The following is a 17,021-nucleotide window of genomic DNA, read 5'->3' as shown; positions in this document are numbered from 1 at the left end:
CGATTTCTGACAGGGCTGGCCCACCCGTCAGGTGCCACGTGGGCGAGGCCAGACGGCGAGTGGGTTGACGGCCGTTACGGCTGTCGGTACAAAACAGAGCCCCCACTCCCCGCCGCTCCACTCGCTCACTCGCTCACTCTCTCACTCTCACTCCTCTGCTCTGTCCCCTGTCGCCGCCGCTGGAGTTTTTCGCCGCCGCCGGAGGCACGGTTCCCTCCCCGCCGTAGAAGATCCGTCGTGGAAGGATGGAGAGGAGAGCAGCGACGAGGAGGAGCTGGTCGGCATGGATCTGGAGCAGCACTGGGTAAGATATCTGCTTTGCACCTAGGGTTAGGGTTAGTGTTCAAGTGTTCTTCGATTTGAGACCATGTTTGGAGCAGTTGCTATCTTTTCTGCGGTTCACTAGTGTGCTACAATGCAGGCGAACCCTGACACCACTATAGATCCATCCTTCTGTGGTAGAGCTGCAGATGCAAGCATCACATGTAGACTGCACTTGGCCCCATGCATGAAATATGTTGCATTTGAAGGAAAGGACACTGGGAGGAGGTTCTATGGATGTGTTGTTCCTCCGGTCAGTGTTATCAAACTAGGGTTTGTGTTGGTGGTAGTTAGTTTACAGATGTTTGGAATTGCTGTCAGTAAATTCAGTTAATGAAACATGATTTGGACTGTCTGCAGATGCAAGAATCAAATTATGTCAGTAAATTCAGTTAATGAAACATGATTTGTACTGTTTGTAGATGGATTGATTAATTTCTGTCAGTAAATGAAACATGTTTGCAGATGCAAGCATCAATTTATGTCAGTAAATTAAGCAAATGAAACATGTTTTGGACTGTTCTAGAGCTGCAGATGCAAGCATCAATTTCTGTCAGTAAATTGAGGGGATTATCACAATTTGGACTGTGGTACTGAATGAACTAATGTAGTTTGTTGCAGTGACCAAACTTGTTTTTAACAATTCAGTTAATGGTAGTATTGCTCTTGTCATATAAGCTTAGCTTGAACTTCAAGTTTCCTGAATGTCTGTATCTTCAAGTTACAGTGACCAAACATGTCAGTAAATTAAGTAAATGAAACTTGATGCAGGATGGTATTGACTGTGGAGTTGCTCAGTGGGTTGATGCCCCATGGCCTTCTATTCTGCAAAGATGTTTGGAGAAGATATGGGAGATGTTTCATGAGGAGAATCATGGCAGAATGATTGACCATGAGAAGTATAAGAAAGAGTTGGACAAGGTCAACAAGCAGTTGGATACACTTGGGGATCAGTACAGTCAGCTGGTTGAGGAAGTCACCAAGATGTTTGATTGGGCAGATCAGAACAACAGGGTCATGAGTGATGAAGAGTTCAAGCAGAAGCAGATGGATGTGGACAAGGACATGGAGAAGCTAGCTATCAGCAAGGAGAAGCAGAGTGCTGACTTTGGCAAGATGAAGGAGATGGAGAAGCTGGCTCAGGAGCTGAAGGAGATGAAGTGCATTCTTAGGTCTCAGGGGGAGATCATTAGGAACACAAGGAAGGAGAGGGATGAGATGAAGAAAGAGAGGGACAGGCTGGTAGAGGAGAAGAAGAAGCTGGAGTTTCTGGTGGGTGATCTTATGAAAGCTGGTCATGGCAACAAGGACAAGCTTGCCAAGATCAAGTCAATCCTTGATGAGTGAACAATGATGTTCATCACCTCAGTTATGTTAAGCTAATATGTGGCCTTGGAACAATATAGCTGGCCTTGGGGTTGTATATTTTGGGAATCCCCTAGTTATGTAATGACTGTAATGATTTTCTACAAAACTACCTCCAGTTAAGTTATGTAATGTATGTAATGACTAGCTACAAAACTACCTCCAGTTAAGTTATGTAATGTATGTAATGACTAGCTGCAAAACTACCCCAGTTATGTAATTGTTTCTGGCCATGTTAACTGCCATGTTTCTGGCCATGTTAACTGCCATGTTTCTGGCATGTTTTTACTGCCATGTTTCTGGCCATGTTTTTACTGCCATGTTTTTCAACTTCTTACTGCCATGTTTTTCAACCAAAAGCACAAGGCCATAGTAACTGGCCATTTTACAACCAAAAGCATAAAGAAATAGTAGCTGCCATGCTGCCATGTTACATCCAAGGTGGCCAAAATCTTTTAGAATAGAAAATGAAACAAGGCTTGGGCTCAAGGTGGCCAAAATCAAACAAGTAAATTGTTGATGACACAAACATGTTCTCAACCATAAAAGTTCTCATCCATAACAGTTCTCAAACTTAGCATGTTAACACAAACAAGTTCTCAAGCTAAATACTGATTACACATAGCAGTTCTCAGGCATAGTTTATGATATTTAGAAATACTTAAGGCAGGCAGTTCAAAAGACAACGGCCAAATTGTGCACTAACTAGTTGCCACTGGCATAAAAGTAACCCCTCATCCTGGTGTTCTGGAACCTCTTCCTTTTAGACCCTACTGTTGCTCCCTCTATTGTAGTTGCAGCCCTAGGTGCCATGTAGGGCCTTCCACCTCTCCTGCTGGCTGCATTGCTTGAACCTGAAGCTCTTGTGGCAGCCTGGGAAGTAGTAGAAGCATCAATGGTGATGCTTGCCCTTGTAGAAGCAGCAGTTGTTCTTCTTGGCCTTGTAGAAGCAGCAGGCTGGGCAGGACCAGTAGAAGCAGCAGTTGATTTTCTTCCCCTGGTAGATGTAGCAGGCTGGGAATGACCAGTAGCAGTTGTTCTTCTAACCCTAGTAGTTGCAGCAGGTGGTGCACTGGTTGCAGGCTGTGCAGTAGCAGTAGAACTTCCCCCAGCTCCATGGTAGTGAGTTCTGGTTGTCTAAGAAAGCACACATCATAGCCCAACAATTAGGATGAATCAAATGATTAAAACAATGAAAACTGGTGAGGCTAGTTGTTTGTGCCAGTTTCATGGTAATAAGTTGAAAACAATGACAACAGTGTGCATATTCCATACCTTGTGCTTGTCCTTTCTTGCCTGCAGATGAGGCTTCAGGGGCTGAGGGCAGTAGGTGTACCTATGTTTCTGCATCTTGCAGTTGCTACAGGTGATAGTTGCCATCCTTGATGTATCCTTCTTTGTTGGGACCTCAAATTGCCCCTTCCTCCTAGCTGTTTGCTTTCTGCCCTTCTTCTCTTTGAACACTGGTGGATCTATGTCAGCAGTTGGTGTCCTAGGCCAACAGTCAGGCCCTGGTACAGGGTAGATGATGTGCTTGTATGTTTCCTTATACAATGGTTTTTTGAAGAACTCATGCACATAGTCTTCTGGCTGCCCCTTCACTCTTGTAATGGCAGAAACTGCATGGTTACATGGCCAACCACATAGGTCCCACTTCTTGCAGTCACAGGTCCACTTATCAAGGTTCACACAGTAGGTAGACTCCCCACTAGTGACTTGCCAAATACCAGGACCTGCCATGTATGCAGTGCATTGCCTTGAGTACTTCTTTGACTCCTCCAACTTCTCCATATAAGTGGGTGTTATCTCCCACTTACTCTTCTCTGTCTTCTCTCTAACTGCTTGGTACTTAACCATCAACTTAGTTCTGAATCCATCTACACAGCTCCTTATTGGCTTGTTCCTCACATCTAGTATCATCTTGTTAAACACTTCACTAAGATTGTTAACTACTAGGTCTGTCTTGCATGTGTGATCCATAGCATGCCTTGCCCAAGTCTCTTTAGGGATATCACAAAGCCACTTCCAAGCATCTTCATCCTCCTTTCTCAGTTCATTCATTGCAACCTCAAAACCATTCTTGGTGTATGAATATGCAGCATTGTCCATATGCTTCTTCAACTCCTCACTCCTGAAGCCAGCTGACTGGAAATTTGCATAGATATGTCTAAGACAATATCTTTGAGGTGAGTGTGGGAACACAGCTTGAATTGCATTCAACAGCCCCTGTTTAAGTCATTATATAGATGGCAGCAAGTATTAATCATATAACTTCATAATGGCAGCAAGTATTAATCATATAACTTCATAATGGCAGCAAGTATAACAAATTATTATTTCTAGAAATTGCTCATTCAATTGTGAAATGAAAAATATACCTTCTGTCTATCAGAGATGATTGTGTATGTGCCCCACTTGTTCCCCTCTCCAATGCAAGCTCTTAATTGGCTAAGAAACCAAGTCCAACTTTCCTTGTCCTCCTTATCAACAATACCAATTGCAATAGGGAATATGTTGTTATTCCCATCCCTACCAGTGGCAGCAAGTATCTGTTGCCCAGTAGAAAGCTTGATAAAGCAACCATCTAAACCTGTATTAAAGCATTGGGTAGTGAAATGAGTGCATTATTAAGTACAAGATATGGGCAATGAATTGGAGTAATTTAGAATGCATATAATACCTATAAAGGGCCTACACCCATTCAAGAAACCTTCTTTTGAAGCATTCAGACAGTAGAACATGTAGTGGAACCTAGGATTTGGGCTAGGATGGAGCTCAAGCTCTCTGGTAGTCACAATGCATCTGCTCCCAGGGTTGGTATCAAGCACAGCTTGAAGATAATCCCTAAACCTTGTGTATTGTCCCTTCATGTCACCTTCCACCACTTCAATGGCCAATGACCTTGCCCTGTAGGCCTTGGTCTTTGGCACTTCCAGCCCATACTTAGTCTTTGTTCTTTTTAAAATTGCATCAACACCAGCCCTTGGATTATCTCTCAGTTGCTGCTCACATGTTCTGGCCATCCAGTCAACTGTCACTTTGGTTTTTTCTCCATGTGCACCACAAGTGTGCAACAACTTCATCTTCTTGATGCAGAATGTCTTCTCATGAGCAATTGTGGATGCAGTCATGAAAAAAGGACACCCATTGTCCCTTTCTTTGCAATGCACAATGATCCTATCCTTGCAGTTCCTATGGTACTGGAAATTTCTAAGGATTCTGATATGAAAATTCCTAAGTGCTCTTCTAAACTGATACACATCAGTGAAGCACATACTCAAGCAAAGTTGGTCATGAGCATCTGGCTTGGTCTCATCATACCAGATCCTAGTCCTGGCCCTCTTGGCTTGACTCTTCCTTCCACAGGGCAGTGGTAGACCTGACTCATCATCTGAATCACTAATGCCATAGTCCCCAGGGAAACAAGCAGAATCATCAGATGGAATGAAATCAGGAATTACCTCAATGTCAGCTTCATGGTGTGATCTTGTAGTGGGGCCTGCTTTGCCTACTTTCTTGAATGTTTGAGGAAGAGGTGTCTCAGGTTCTGTGTCTGAGTCCTCTGCCTCTGGACACATCTCTTCCACTTCTGTGTCTCCTTCAAAGTGATGCATAGGATCCTCTCTCTGTTTCCTTTTCTGCTTCAGCTTCTCAATGATTTCATCTTCCTCCTCATTACCTATGTCATGCTCTTCCTCCTCAATGATTTCATCTTCCTTCTCAATGATTTCATCTTCCTCCTCAGAGCAGTCCTCACAGCAGTTCAAATCAACAAACACTTCATCATCAGAGGGGCCAACATCTTCCTGTAATTTCTCTTGCCCTTTGCTTTCTTCAAATTCATGCTCTGTTGTGTGTTAATATATGCAGACTCTTCACCTGGCTCTACAACAGCAATAGGCACAGCATAGAGCTCTTCAACTGTGTCTTCAACAGCAATAGGGAACAATACTCCTGCCTCATCTATAGAAATAATGTTGGAATCCCCCACATTACTTATAGGCACTTGTTCCTCCACAATATTTGACCTGTTAAACTCTCCTGGATTAGGCTCATTAGCCTTAATTACAGTTATGTTGAGCACCTTCTGCTCAGCATAATAGTCTAGCATCTCTTCCACACTATCTTCACTGTCAATAACCTGCATTCCTGCTGCCCCCTTTCCTTCTTCTTTCATATAGAACATGTAGTCAGCTTCAGTATATCCCTCTTCAGTCTCTAGCAGTGCTAACATGTTTATATAAGTAATTTCTGACAGAGAAATGGTCCTCTCCAAGTTGTCTCTCCCTTGAAAATGGTACCTTATTTCCCATATCTCATCATCCAAACTACAGAAAATTGAGGAGAATTAGTGCTTCATTGATTCTGTTTTAATAATGTAACATGTTATTCAGACAAGATATTAGCACTATCTTCACTGTCAATAAGGACTAAACAAAGCATTCATGCATAAAACCATAAACCCAGAGCTATATTTCCTACTGAAACATGTTGTACAGAAAAGATATTAACTATATCAGCTACAACACTTGAGTAAACAAACAATAATCTTCAGTAAACAAAGCACTAAAATCAAACTGCCCTAAAATCTCCTAAAATCTAACAACCCTAAAATTTCCTAAAATCTAACAGCCCATTAACAACCGTACTGTAACATGATAGGTTTATATGCAATCTAACAACCCTAAAATTTCCAGTGAATCCAATGAAGAGAGGGGTGGAGGGGGAAGAAATCTTACCACACGCCGCCGAACCCTGAAGCCCACTGATGGCCTTCTCCCACGCCTGAAGCCCTGATCTTGCGTGCTAGGGCCGCCGCCGCACGGCGCTCTATGTCCCACTCCGGCGGCGAGGGGGGCGAAGGGGATCGCTCCGGTGAAGGAGCCCGCTGCGTCGGCAAGCTACTGCTGCCGAACCAGTTGTCCACCTCCGAGAACCCATCACCATCGCCTCCAGTCCCTCCGCCGCCTGCTGACTCGCCGCCGCCGCCGGTAGGTTTAGCCGCCGCCGCCATCGCAGGACAGAGAGAGAGACGGGGGAAAGAGGGGAGAATGGGCCAAGCAGTCAGAGCCGCGACCGCTTTGACCACGCGCGTGCCGTAACGGCCGTCAACCCACTCGCCGTCTGGCCTCGCCCACGTGGCACCTGACGGGTGGGCCAGCCCTGTCAGAAATCGGGTTAACTGCGGCAAACCGGTCATTTGTTTTTATTGAGAAAATTTACAAGTAAAGTGGTGGATTTTTGGGACGCGCTAGAAATGTGGTGGCAATTGGATGCTTCAACTTCAAATGTGGTGGTTTTTTGCAATTCACTACCGAGGAAACGGACGGCAGGGCACCGGGTCGTCACGGGATGACGCTTTCAGTGATGAGCGGTGGGGCACCGGGTCGTCACAGGAGGAGAGGCGCGGAGCGGGGCCCGGCACCCGCGGCAGTAACTTTGCGGCAGCAGAGGCTGCTTGCCGTCGCAGACGAGGCCGTGGCAATGGCGAATCAGGGCGCTCCATGGCGGTTCGACAACGGCGCGAGGTGCAAACCACCGCGAAAACAGAGGCAGGCCGGCTTAACCACCGCGGCGGGTTAGAGAGGCACGGCCGTGGCCGGTTCAGCGAGGCCGACGTGGAAGAGGGCCCGCGAGGTGAGGTGAGTCCAGCACGAAGCAAACCACGGCAAACCGGTGGCGCTGCTCGTTTCAGCCGCGGAGGCAGCAAGCGCTTCGAGCGGAAGATGGCAGGCCAGCGGTGTAGGGCCGGGTCAAGCGCGGATGCAGCAGCTCGAGGTCGGCGGGTTTGACAATGCGGAGGCTCAACAACTCTTGGATATGTCTTGACGAAGGCCGCGGAGTGAGGCTGAGGCAATTTTTGGCGACGGAGACGAGGGCACTGATGGTAGTTCGGAGTAGGAGCTTCGGCGATTCAGCAGAGACGACCGACCCGAACGGATTATTCCAGCACAAAAACTGACGTAGTACTAGTACTCAATTAGCACTAGCAGTTGCACGTGGATGGCAGCATGACCTGGCTCCGTTTCTTGTAATAAGTAGTAGTAGCTGAAGAGAAACAAGAAAGATTGAAGTGAAAGGATTGATTTCATTGATAGTGACTGCAGGTACTTATATGTCCTGAGCCGTCGTGTTTACATGTCAGTTACAAGGTTCGCGTCGTTTCGAAAAGATATGACGCCAGTTTGAAAAGACATGACGATGGTTCACTATCTACTGCGTCTGGACAACGCCACCGGTTAGAATATTCTAAGGAATCTGATAATGGCCTAATTAGCCAAATACTAATACTATTAGATTCCTAACACTCCCCCTTGACAGCGTTGTTTTAATCTTCAGTGTCTTGAGGATCTACATATATCTTGAGTATCAAAAGCCTTGCGTCTTCTTGATAGTCCTTGATCTTGTAATTTTGAGAATCTTTAATCTCGTACTATTTATGTCCCTGTAGGAAATATAATAGAAACTATAGAAATTTGATATATCGTTAGTATATTTAATCACTTATTAAAACCACATGAGAAATCCGTTGGAAAGCTCATAAGTTTAGTTCTAGGAAATTTCTCCCCCTGGACATTGCAAATTTCGTAGTTGTCTCATACCAATGCCATGAATGCATTTTTGAAATGCTGCTCCTGGTAAAGACTTAGTGAACAAATCCGCAAGATTGTCACAAGATTTTATTTGCAAAATATCAATCTCTCCATCTTTCTGTAATTCATGAGGAAAAAATAGTTTTGGAGAGATATGTTTTGTGATATTACTTTTAATATATACCATATGCATTTGAGCAACACATGCAGCATTATCTTCATAGATAATGGTTGGTGATTGTAATGAACCAATACCACATGATGTCTGAATATGATTTATTACTCTGCGGAGCCATGCACATTCTCGTGAGGCTTCGAATAATGCAATTATTTCAGAGTGATTAGTGGAGGTAGCTATTAAAGTCTGTTTTGTTGAATTCCATGAAATAACGGTTCCACCATATAAAAATACAAACCCTGTTTGTGACCTGGCATTATGGAGATCAGAAAGATATCCAGCGTCACAATAACCAATCAGATTCATGTCTTGATTTTTCCGATAGAATAAACCAAGATCTTTAGTACCTTGTAAATATCTAAAGATATTCTTTACTCCTGTCCAATGGCGTTTTGTTGGAGCTGCACTATGTCGAGCCAGTAAATTTACCGCAAAGGCAATGTCTGGTCTAGTACAATTTGCAAGGTACATTAGTGCTCCTATGGCACTGAGGTATGGAAACTCAGGTCCCAATACCTCCTCGTTATCATCCCTTGGTCTAAAAGGATCCTTGTTCATATCAAGGGATCTGACGACCATAGGTGTTTTGGATGGATATGATTTATCCATGTTGAATTTTTCCAAAATTTTCTGAATGTAAGCGGGTTGATAAACGAGTATTCCTGAGGGAAAACGCTCAAGTTGTATACCTAAGCAGAATTTGGTTCTTCCCAAATCTTTCATCTCAAACTCCGTCATTAAATGATTGCATGCTACAGTTATATCTGATGCGTTACCAATTATGTTGAGATCATCAACATATACTGAGATGATGCAAAATCCCTTTGAGGATTTATTTATAAATACGCATGGGCAATCATTGTTATTAGAGTACCCTTTACTGAGAAGGAACTCACTGAGTCGGTTATACCACATTTTACCCGACTGCTTCAAGCCATAGAGTGACTTTTGTAGTTTTACACAATACATGTTGCGATTTATATTTGGATTCGGAATTTTAAGTCCATCAGGAACTTTCATATAAATTTCCGCATCGAGTGACCCATACAGATAAGCGGTCACTACATCCATTAACTGCATTGGTAGATTCATTTGTACTGCCAAAGATATTAAGTATCGAAATGTAATTCCATCCATTACAGGAGAATATGTATCGTCGTAGTCGATACCGGGTCTTTGCGTAAACCCTTGAGCTACTAGTCTCGCTTTAGATCTCACCACCTCATTTTTTTCATTCCTTTTTCGAACAAAAACCCATTTTGCTCCCACAAGAAAAACTTTATGAGGAGTAGGTATTATCTTACTAAATACCTCTCTTTTATTAAGCGAGTGTAATTCTGCCTCAATTGCTTCCTTCCATTTAGGCCAATCCGAGCGCTTGAGGCACTCTTTCATAGATTTTGGCTCTGGATCCAGTTGAAGGGTTTCAGCAATTTTCGAGGAGAAATCTGTGTCGACAACTGTAGTGCTTCTATTGTATGTTTCTCCTGAATCAATATAATTTATGGATATTTCATTAATTTCTTCAGGCTCCGTATGATTTCCCATAACAACAGAGTCTGATTGTTTCGATACCCCAACATTATAATTTGTGTGTACATTTATGTTGGGTTCTTGATGTTGAACATCAACTTGGTGTCCATCAACTTGAGGTTGATTTGCATTTACTGTCATAGATTTTGATTTTCTTTGTTTCCGCGGAGGCTTTAGAGAAGCCTTTTCCGCCGTGACCAGATTTCTCCCCCTTTTATTTGTAATTGGGAGTTGAGTAGTTTTATTTGGTACCTCTACTCGTTCTGGTGCATTAACTGCGGGGATATAAGATTTAGTGACACCTTTGTGATCAGTAAATGCGTCTGGCAGGTTATTTGCAAAGTGTTGCAAATCTATAATTTTCTGAACTTCAGATTCAGATTCTTTAGTATGTGGATCTAAGGACTGAATGCCTGTTGCATTCCAATCTATTTCCTGGCATTCTTTGTGGTTTGTTTCTCCCCCTAATGCCGGGAAATGGTCCTCATCAAAAATTGAGTCAGCGTACCGGGCTGTGAACAGGTCCCCTGTTAGGGGTTCTAAATATTTTATAATTGACGGAGAATTATATCCCACATAGATTCCTAATTTTCTATGGGGTCCCATAGAGGTACGCTGCGGTGGTGATATCGGTACGTATACAGCGCAACCGAATTTTCGCAGATGGGAAATACTTGGCTGTTTGCCACGTACTATTTGAAATGGGGAGGTTTCATGATATGCAGTTGGTCTGACTTGTATCAGATCTGCGGCGTGTGAAACCGCATGTCCCCAACAAGAGGTTGGTAAATTGCAATTCTGTAATAGTGGTCTAGCAATTAATTTTACTCTTTTGATTAAAGATTTAGCCATTCCATTTTGAGTGTGCACATAGGGTACTGAATGTTCAAGATGGATTCCTAAAGCCATACAATAATCATTAAATGCGCGTGAACTAAATTCAGCAGCATTGTCCATTCTTATTGTTTTTATCCTGTGTTCAGGATGATTTTCTCTCAATTTGATAATTTGAGTAATTAATTTGGCAAAGGCATGGTTATGTGTGGATAATAGACACACATGTGACCATCTAGTAGATGCATCGATGAGCACCATGAAGTACCTAAATGGTCCGGATAGAGGTTGTATTGGACCACATATATCTCCTTGAATTCTTTCAAGAAAATTAAGCGACTCATTTTTAACTTTAAGATAAGATGGCTTAATAATTAATTTCCCGGTAGCACACGCGGTGCATACAAAATCTGATGATTTGGGAAATCTTTTAATTGGTAAATTATGACCAACAGAATTACTTATAATTTTTCTCATCATACCTATTCCAGGATGACCAAGGCGATCATGCCAGGTCTTGAATTTATCATGATTTTGAAAAATTATTTTGTACGCAACATAAGGTACAGGTTTTATGTATGTAAAGTATAATCCAGATGAAAATGAAGGGAATTTTTCAAGAGTTTGTTCTTCATATCCGTTGCTTTTTGTTAAAAGCAAATATTCTTTGTTATCCTCCTCTATTGTTTTTAGATGGAAATTGTTAGATCGGATATCTTTGAAACTTATAAGGGTACGTGTAGATTCAGGATACAAGAGTGCATTCTGAATTACGATAGTAGTACCCATAGGGAGTGTGAATGTGGCTCTTCCTGAACCAATAATTGCTTTGTTACTTCCTGTTATGGTCATAACATTTTCCTTTCTCTTAGTAAGAGTTTGGAAATATTTTGCTTCCCTTAGAATTGTGTTAGTGGTAGCACTATCCACTAAACATAACTCTTCTTCCATCGGATTGTTCCCGTTAAAATTCTATAGATAGAAAAGAATATTTTAGAATAAATTTATTTTTATTCATATATTCATTAAATTACATACATAATATTTATATTACAATCTCAAATATAAATTCATTACAATATTATGTCTGATTCACATAATGCAATATTCATAGTTTGAAAGACTTTATTCTACTTATTGTTATATAATATATAACGTCTTGTAGTATTTAAATAGCTAAGTGACATCAATTTGTTTATGGAGATTAACTGAGGTCTCCAAAAACATCTCGGGTGTAATCCACAAACATGTCTTCATCGAGGATGAGATTGTCCTTTGGCTTGTATACTTGAATATCGCTTTGAGAAGGACCAGCTTGAGGGTTATCTTGAATGGCGTTGAAGTGAGCTTCAGCTTTATTTCCATGAACTTGTTTGCCTTTTCCTCCATACTTCATGTATAGATCCACAAGGTGCTTGGGAATTCGGCATTGATTAGTACGATGATTCATGCATCCACACCTTTGACAAGTTTGAGAGTTGTCATTTTGATCATTTTTCTTGAAATGACCTTTCCCCTTAGTTTGACTGTTGGTCTTTTGACCATTATTCTTTTTCCATTTTCCCTTGAATTTTTGGAAGTTCCTTTTACGGTTTCCAAATTTACTAGTAGAATGAGCATTAGCATGTGCTTCGGGGATAGGCATGGCACCCGTTGGGCGAGCATTGTGATTCTTCATGAGAAGTTCATCATGCTTCTCGGCCTGAAGTAATGTGTATATGAGCTCAGAATACTTTGTGTATTTCTGTTGACGATACTGCTGTTGCAATATCCTCATCGAGGGATGGAAAGTGCATAAAGTTTTCTCTATTAAGTCTGCATCCGAAACTTGTTGATTGCAAAATCTTAGTTTGGAGTTAATTTTATGCACGGCAGAATTATATGCAGCAACGGACTTAAAGTCCTGAAACCTTATAAGAGACCATTCTCTTTGGGCTTCCGGCAACATTACTGCTCTTTGTTGGTCATATCTCTCCTTGAGGGAGTCCCATAAAGCTAAGGGTTCCTCCTCCATCAAATATTCAGTTTTTAAATCAGGATGGAGATGGTGCCTTATGTAGTGCAATGCTGCATACTTTACTACTTGAGGTATTTCTGGAGCATTTTCGAGGGGTGCGACAATGCAAGGACCGAGACTACGTCCATTCAAGAATATTTTCATATCCATGGCCCATGATAGATAGTTACTTCCATCTATTTGTAGTTCTTGGAATTCTTTCTTATTGATGTCAGCCATATTTCCTGCATGTATGATCATGCATTTGATTAATTTTACTTGATAGTAAAATTTATTTTGGTAAACAAAAAATATGTTCTAGAGGAACACTTATAATTTGTAAGCCATATATGTGTATATCATCGAATTTTGATATATTTGGAAGAGCACTATGGAGGCATAAAAAAATGCCTCTGAGTAATAGGCAAACTGTAATATACAGTAGAAGTGCCATTACTGTGTGATTGCACAAATATAATTCAAGATAATCATATATTTTATTTGGCCTTTTTATCTCATATTAATGAGAGAACATTGCATGAAAAAAAATTAAATGCAAAATACAATTGTTGTACCAAATAACATGTTATAATATACTAAAACAAATATTAATAAACATGTCATATTATAGATATAAATGGATGTAAGGGCTACGATATAGATTTATAAAACCATATAGATCTTCAGCTAGGAAATACAAACTGGGAGTACGTCTAATTAGTATGTCTAATACAAATAGGATTATATTAGTACTACACATCACGAGTGACAGGAGACGTGGCCTGTTTTGGTCCATGGCCTGTGTCGGCACCGCTTGGAGCATTCCAGTTAAAAAAAGGATCGACCAGAGGACAGATTAGGTACGACACCAAATGCCTCCACTCCCAAATCACCAGTGCTTGGCCCTGCTCCTCGCCGGTGCCCACGGCCGGCTCCTTCAGCGGCGGCGCGGCCCCTCCGCAGAGGAGGAGGGGAGTTGGGGGGCGGCCTCATGGGGGCGGAGATCCGCGACACGGCCGGTGAGGCCGTGTGCCTCGGGCGACCAAGTGCCGGCGCGGGTTTCAGCAGGGCGGACAGCCATGGCTGATGCAAAGCGGCGGAGGAGCACACGGGCTTCCGGCGAGGGCGTAGGGAGTGCGGACGGCCGCGCTGCTACCTGGTGCTCCTCCTCCTCCACTTCCAGCGCCGGGAGGTTGAGGTCGCGGCGCGCTGGGAGAGCGAGCGTTGGCGCAGCGGCCTCAATCTCCTCTGTCTTCACCTTCGGCAGGAGGTTGATGACGAGTCGGGGCTTGGGCGCGTCCAGAGGGACTGCAACAGGCGGCAAGGAGAACTCCGGCAGTGGGTCGTAGCCCGGCGGCTTGAAGTGCTCCGGGTCCTCGTCAGATGGCGTCGGGGACGGGAGGCCCGATCCGTACCCGTAGCCTGGGCAAGAGTACATCAGCGGCGGAGGCGGCGCTGCGAGTTCCTCGTCAGAGAAGTAGCGATCTGGGTCATCGACGAGCCATCCGGCGCTTGGTCCGGCAAGCATCCACTCCATGGGCGCGTACACCGGTGGAGGAGGCGGCAGTTCCGTGGCATCCGTTGTGATGTTGGAGGCAGAGGCCTCATCCTCGTACTCGATTCCGACCCCTGCAGCAACCTGTTCATCGACAGCATTTGGTGCGGCAGCAGCCTCTTGGGGCATGACCAGGACGTCTTCCCTGGGCGCATCCGCCCTGGTACTCGGTCCTGGCGCTCCAAGGGAGTTGCTGCGGTGCACCCGGCGGTGACCACAGTGAAGGCGCTGGCGATGGGCGTGGCGGCGAAGGAGGGCACCACGAGAACCATAGCGACGAAGAGGAGCACAGTATGGTGCATTGCGGCGGCGGAGGCCGCCATTCCTGTTCAGGCGACGCTGACGGCGGTGGCCGAAGTTCCGATGGCGAGCAGCAGCCGGACCAAAAGTCCGGTGAGGAAAATGGAAGCCCCGGCGTTCCCTTGCCACAAATCGAGCGAAAGCGAAAACAAGGTCGGGCAGAGAATCCATCTCCTCTCACCTTTCTTTCTGTCCTGTAGCCTGTTCTCTGGTTCGAGCAGTGCTGATGACGTGAAGAGAAACAAGAAAGATTGAAGTGAAAGGATTGATTTCATTGATAGTGACTGCAGGTACTTATGTGTCCTGAGCCGTCGTGTTTACATGCCGGTTACGAGGTTCGCGGCGTTTCGGAAAGATACGACGCCGGTTTGAAAAGACATGACGATGGTTCGCTATCTACTGCATCTGGACAACGTCAGGATTCTAACCACCGGTTAGAATATTCTAAGGAATCTGATAATCGCCTAATTAGCCAAATACTAATACTATTAGATTCCTAACAGTAGCAAGGTTCAATCCGTCCGTGTCCGTGTCCTTCAGATCCATCGCTATGTGGTGGAATGGCTACCTGATCGTGGTCTGAAACAGATGCGGAGCAGGGCCCGATTCGGATTGGAAATAGAAAGAGGCCAGGCGGTTTTGAGGTACAGCTAGCCGTCTTATCCGGCGGCTCAGAGATAACTCGGGGGCGGTTCATGGTGATGTGAAACAGCAATGTTGGGCGCACCGGCCACGGTGGCGGCCTTGACCAAGTTGATCGAAGGCAAAAATTACTCTTTGACTCCTATCTGCATACTATTGCCAAAGTAGTTTTTGACTGTAAAACTCAGAGTCATTGTAAATCGTCCAAACCAGCTCTTGTTCATCTGAAGATTCGCGAGTTTCTCGAAACCCTAGATGAGATCCCTCCAAGAACTCATCACCATCGTGCGATAGGCCCCACGGTGGGCACCAACTGTCATGGAATAGTCACGCAGATGTCCTAGTGTGAGGACTTAGTCGTGAGTCCAATGCATCTATGTGGTAGCTTGAGAGGGGTTGATCGGAATTGAGAGACGCAACACAAGACAAGGGTTTAGACAGCTTCGGGCCCCGGGAAACATCATCCGGTAATAACCCTACATGTTGTTTGTGGCTAGGTCTTATTATCATCACGAGGGAGTCGTCGTAAACCGGCTCTCCTAGTTATGTCTAGCCCTAGATTATTTCTCTCCCCCTCTTGGGGTGCCCTGGCCCTCCTTATATAAGTAGAAGGGGCGGGTTACATGTAGAGTCCAACTCGGATTAAGACTTAAACTATTCTGACTTTTCTTCATGGGCTTCTTAACATCTTGCTTCTTAACGTCTCGGGCTTATTAACCCTAGGCGACTCTATCTGCTGGGTTATGACTGTCTGCCGGTTTACCATCTGACTTAACATCTGCCGGGTTATCATCTGGCTTATCATCTGCCGGGTTACCATCTGACTTAACATCTGCCGGTTTATCATCGACTTAACATCTGCCGGGTTATCATCTGACTTATCATATGTCGGGTTATCATCTGGCTTATCATCTGCCGGGTTATCATCTGACTTAACATCTGCCGGGTTATCATCTGACTTAACATATGTCTTAACTGTCTGCCTTAACTGTCTTCCGGTTTACCATCTGCCAGTTTACCAAGTCCCAGCCGGGTTATAACTCCGGCTGGGTCATACCGCGGGGTATATCCCCGACAGTAACCGACTTTGTACAACCCTAGTCCCCTTCGATGTCTATATAAACCGGAGGGTTTAGTTCATAGGGACAATCATAATCATACACGCTAGACTTCTAGGGTTTTAGCCGCTACGATCTCGTGGTAGATCAACCCTTGTAATACTCATATTCACCAAGATCAATCAAGTAGGAAGTAGGGTATTACCTCCATAGAAAGGGCCCGAACCTGGGTAAACATCGTGTCCCCTGTCTCCTATTACCATCGACCTTAGACGCACAGTTCGGGACCCCCTACCCGAGATCTGCCGGTTTTGACACCGACAATAAGCAGTATGACTATTATCGCCCACAACTCTTTGTGTTCTACTCGTGCATATACCATCTACGCATAGACCTGGCTCGGATGCCACTGTTGGGGAACGTAGTAATTCAAAAAAATTCCTACGATCACACAAGATCTATCTAGGAGAAGCATAGCAACGAGCGGGGAGAGTGTGTCCACGTACCCTCGTAGACCGAAAGCGGAAGCATTTAGTAACGTGGTTGATGTAGTCGAACGTCTTCACGATCCAACCGATCCAAGTACCGAACGTACGGCACCTCCGTGTTCAGCACACGTTCAGCACGATGACGTCCCTCGAGCTCT

General features: G+C 44.2%; 1 protein-coding gene across 1 annotated transcript; it reads left to right on the top strand.

Annotated features, from left to right (window-relative positions):
- The first annotated feature begins 7,190 nt into the window (after positions 1-7,190).
- LOC123159251 (uncharacterized) lies at positions 7,191-15,544 on the top strand. Its single transcript, XM_044577080.1, has 3 exons — positions 7,191-7,323; positions 13,915-14,828; positions 14,966-15,544. The coding sequence occupies exons 1-3, from the start codon at positions 7,191-7,193 to the stop codon at positions 15,173-15,175; spliced, it is 1,257 nt and encodes a 418-aa protein (XP_044433015.1). The 3' UTR covers positions 15,176-15,544.
- The last annotated feature ends 1,477 nt before the right edge of the window (positions 15,545-17,021 follow it).

Source organism: Triticum aestivum, chromosome 1D, assembly GCF_018294505.1.
Source record: "Triticum aestivum cultivar Chinese Spring chromosome 1D, IWGSC CS RefSeq v2.1, whole genome shotgun sequence".
NCBI lineage: Eukaryota > Viridiplantae > Streptophyta > Magnoliopsida > Poales > Poaceae > Triticum > Triticum aestivum.
The sequence above is the reverse complement of the archived record's forward strand: the minus strand, read 5'-3'. Positions and strand labels throughout refer to the sequence as shown.

Bases quoted from the DNA above. Each gene is read 5' to 3' on its own strand.
- LOC123159251 (XM_044577080.1), top strand. From the start codon at position 7,191: ATGGCGGTTCGACAACGGCGCGAGGTGCAAACCACCGCGAAAACAGAG. The intron at 7,324-13,914 runs GTGAGGTGAGTC...GCTGATGCAAAG, and splicing joins CGTGGAAGAGGGCCCGCGAG to CGGCGGAGGAGCACACGGGC. The intron at 14,829-14,965 runs GTCGGGCAGAGA...TAGTGACTGCAG, and splicing joins CGAGCGAAAGCGAAAACAAG to GTACTTATGTGTCCTGAGCC.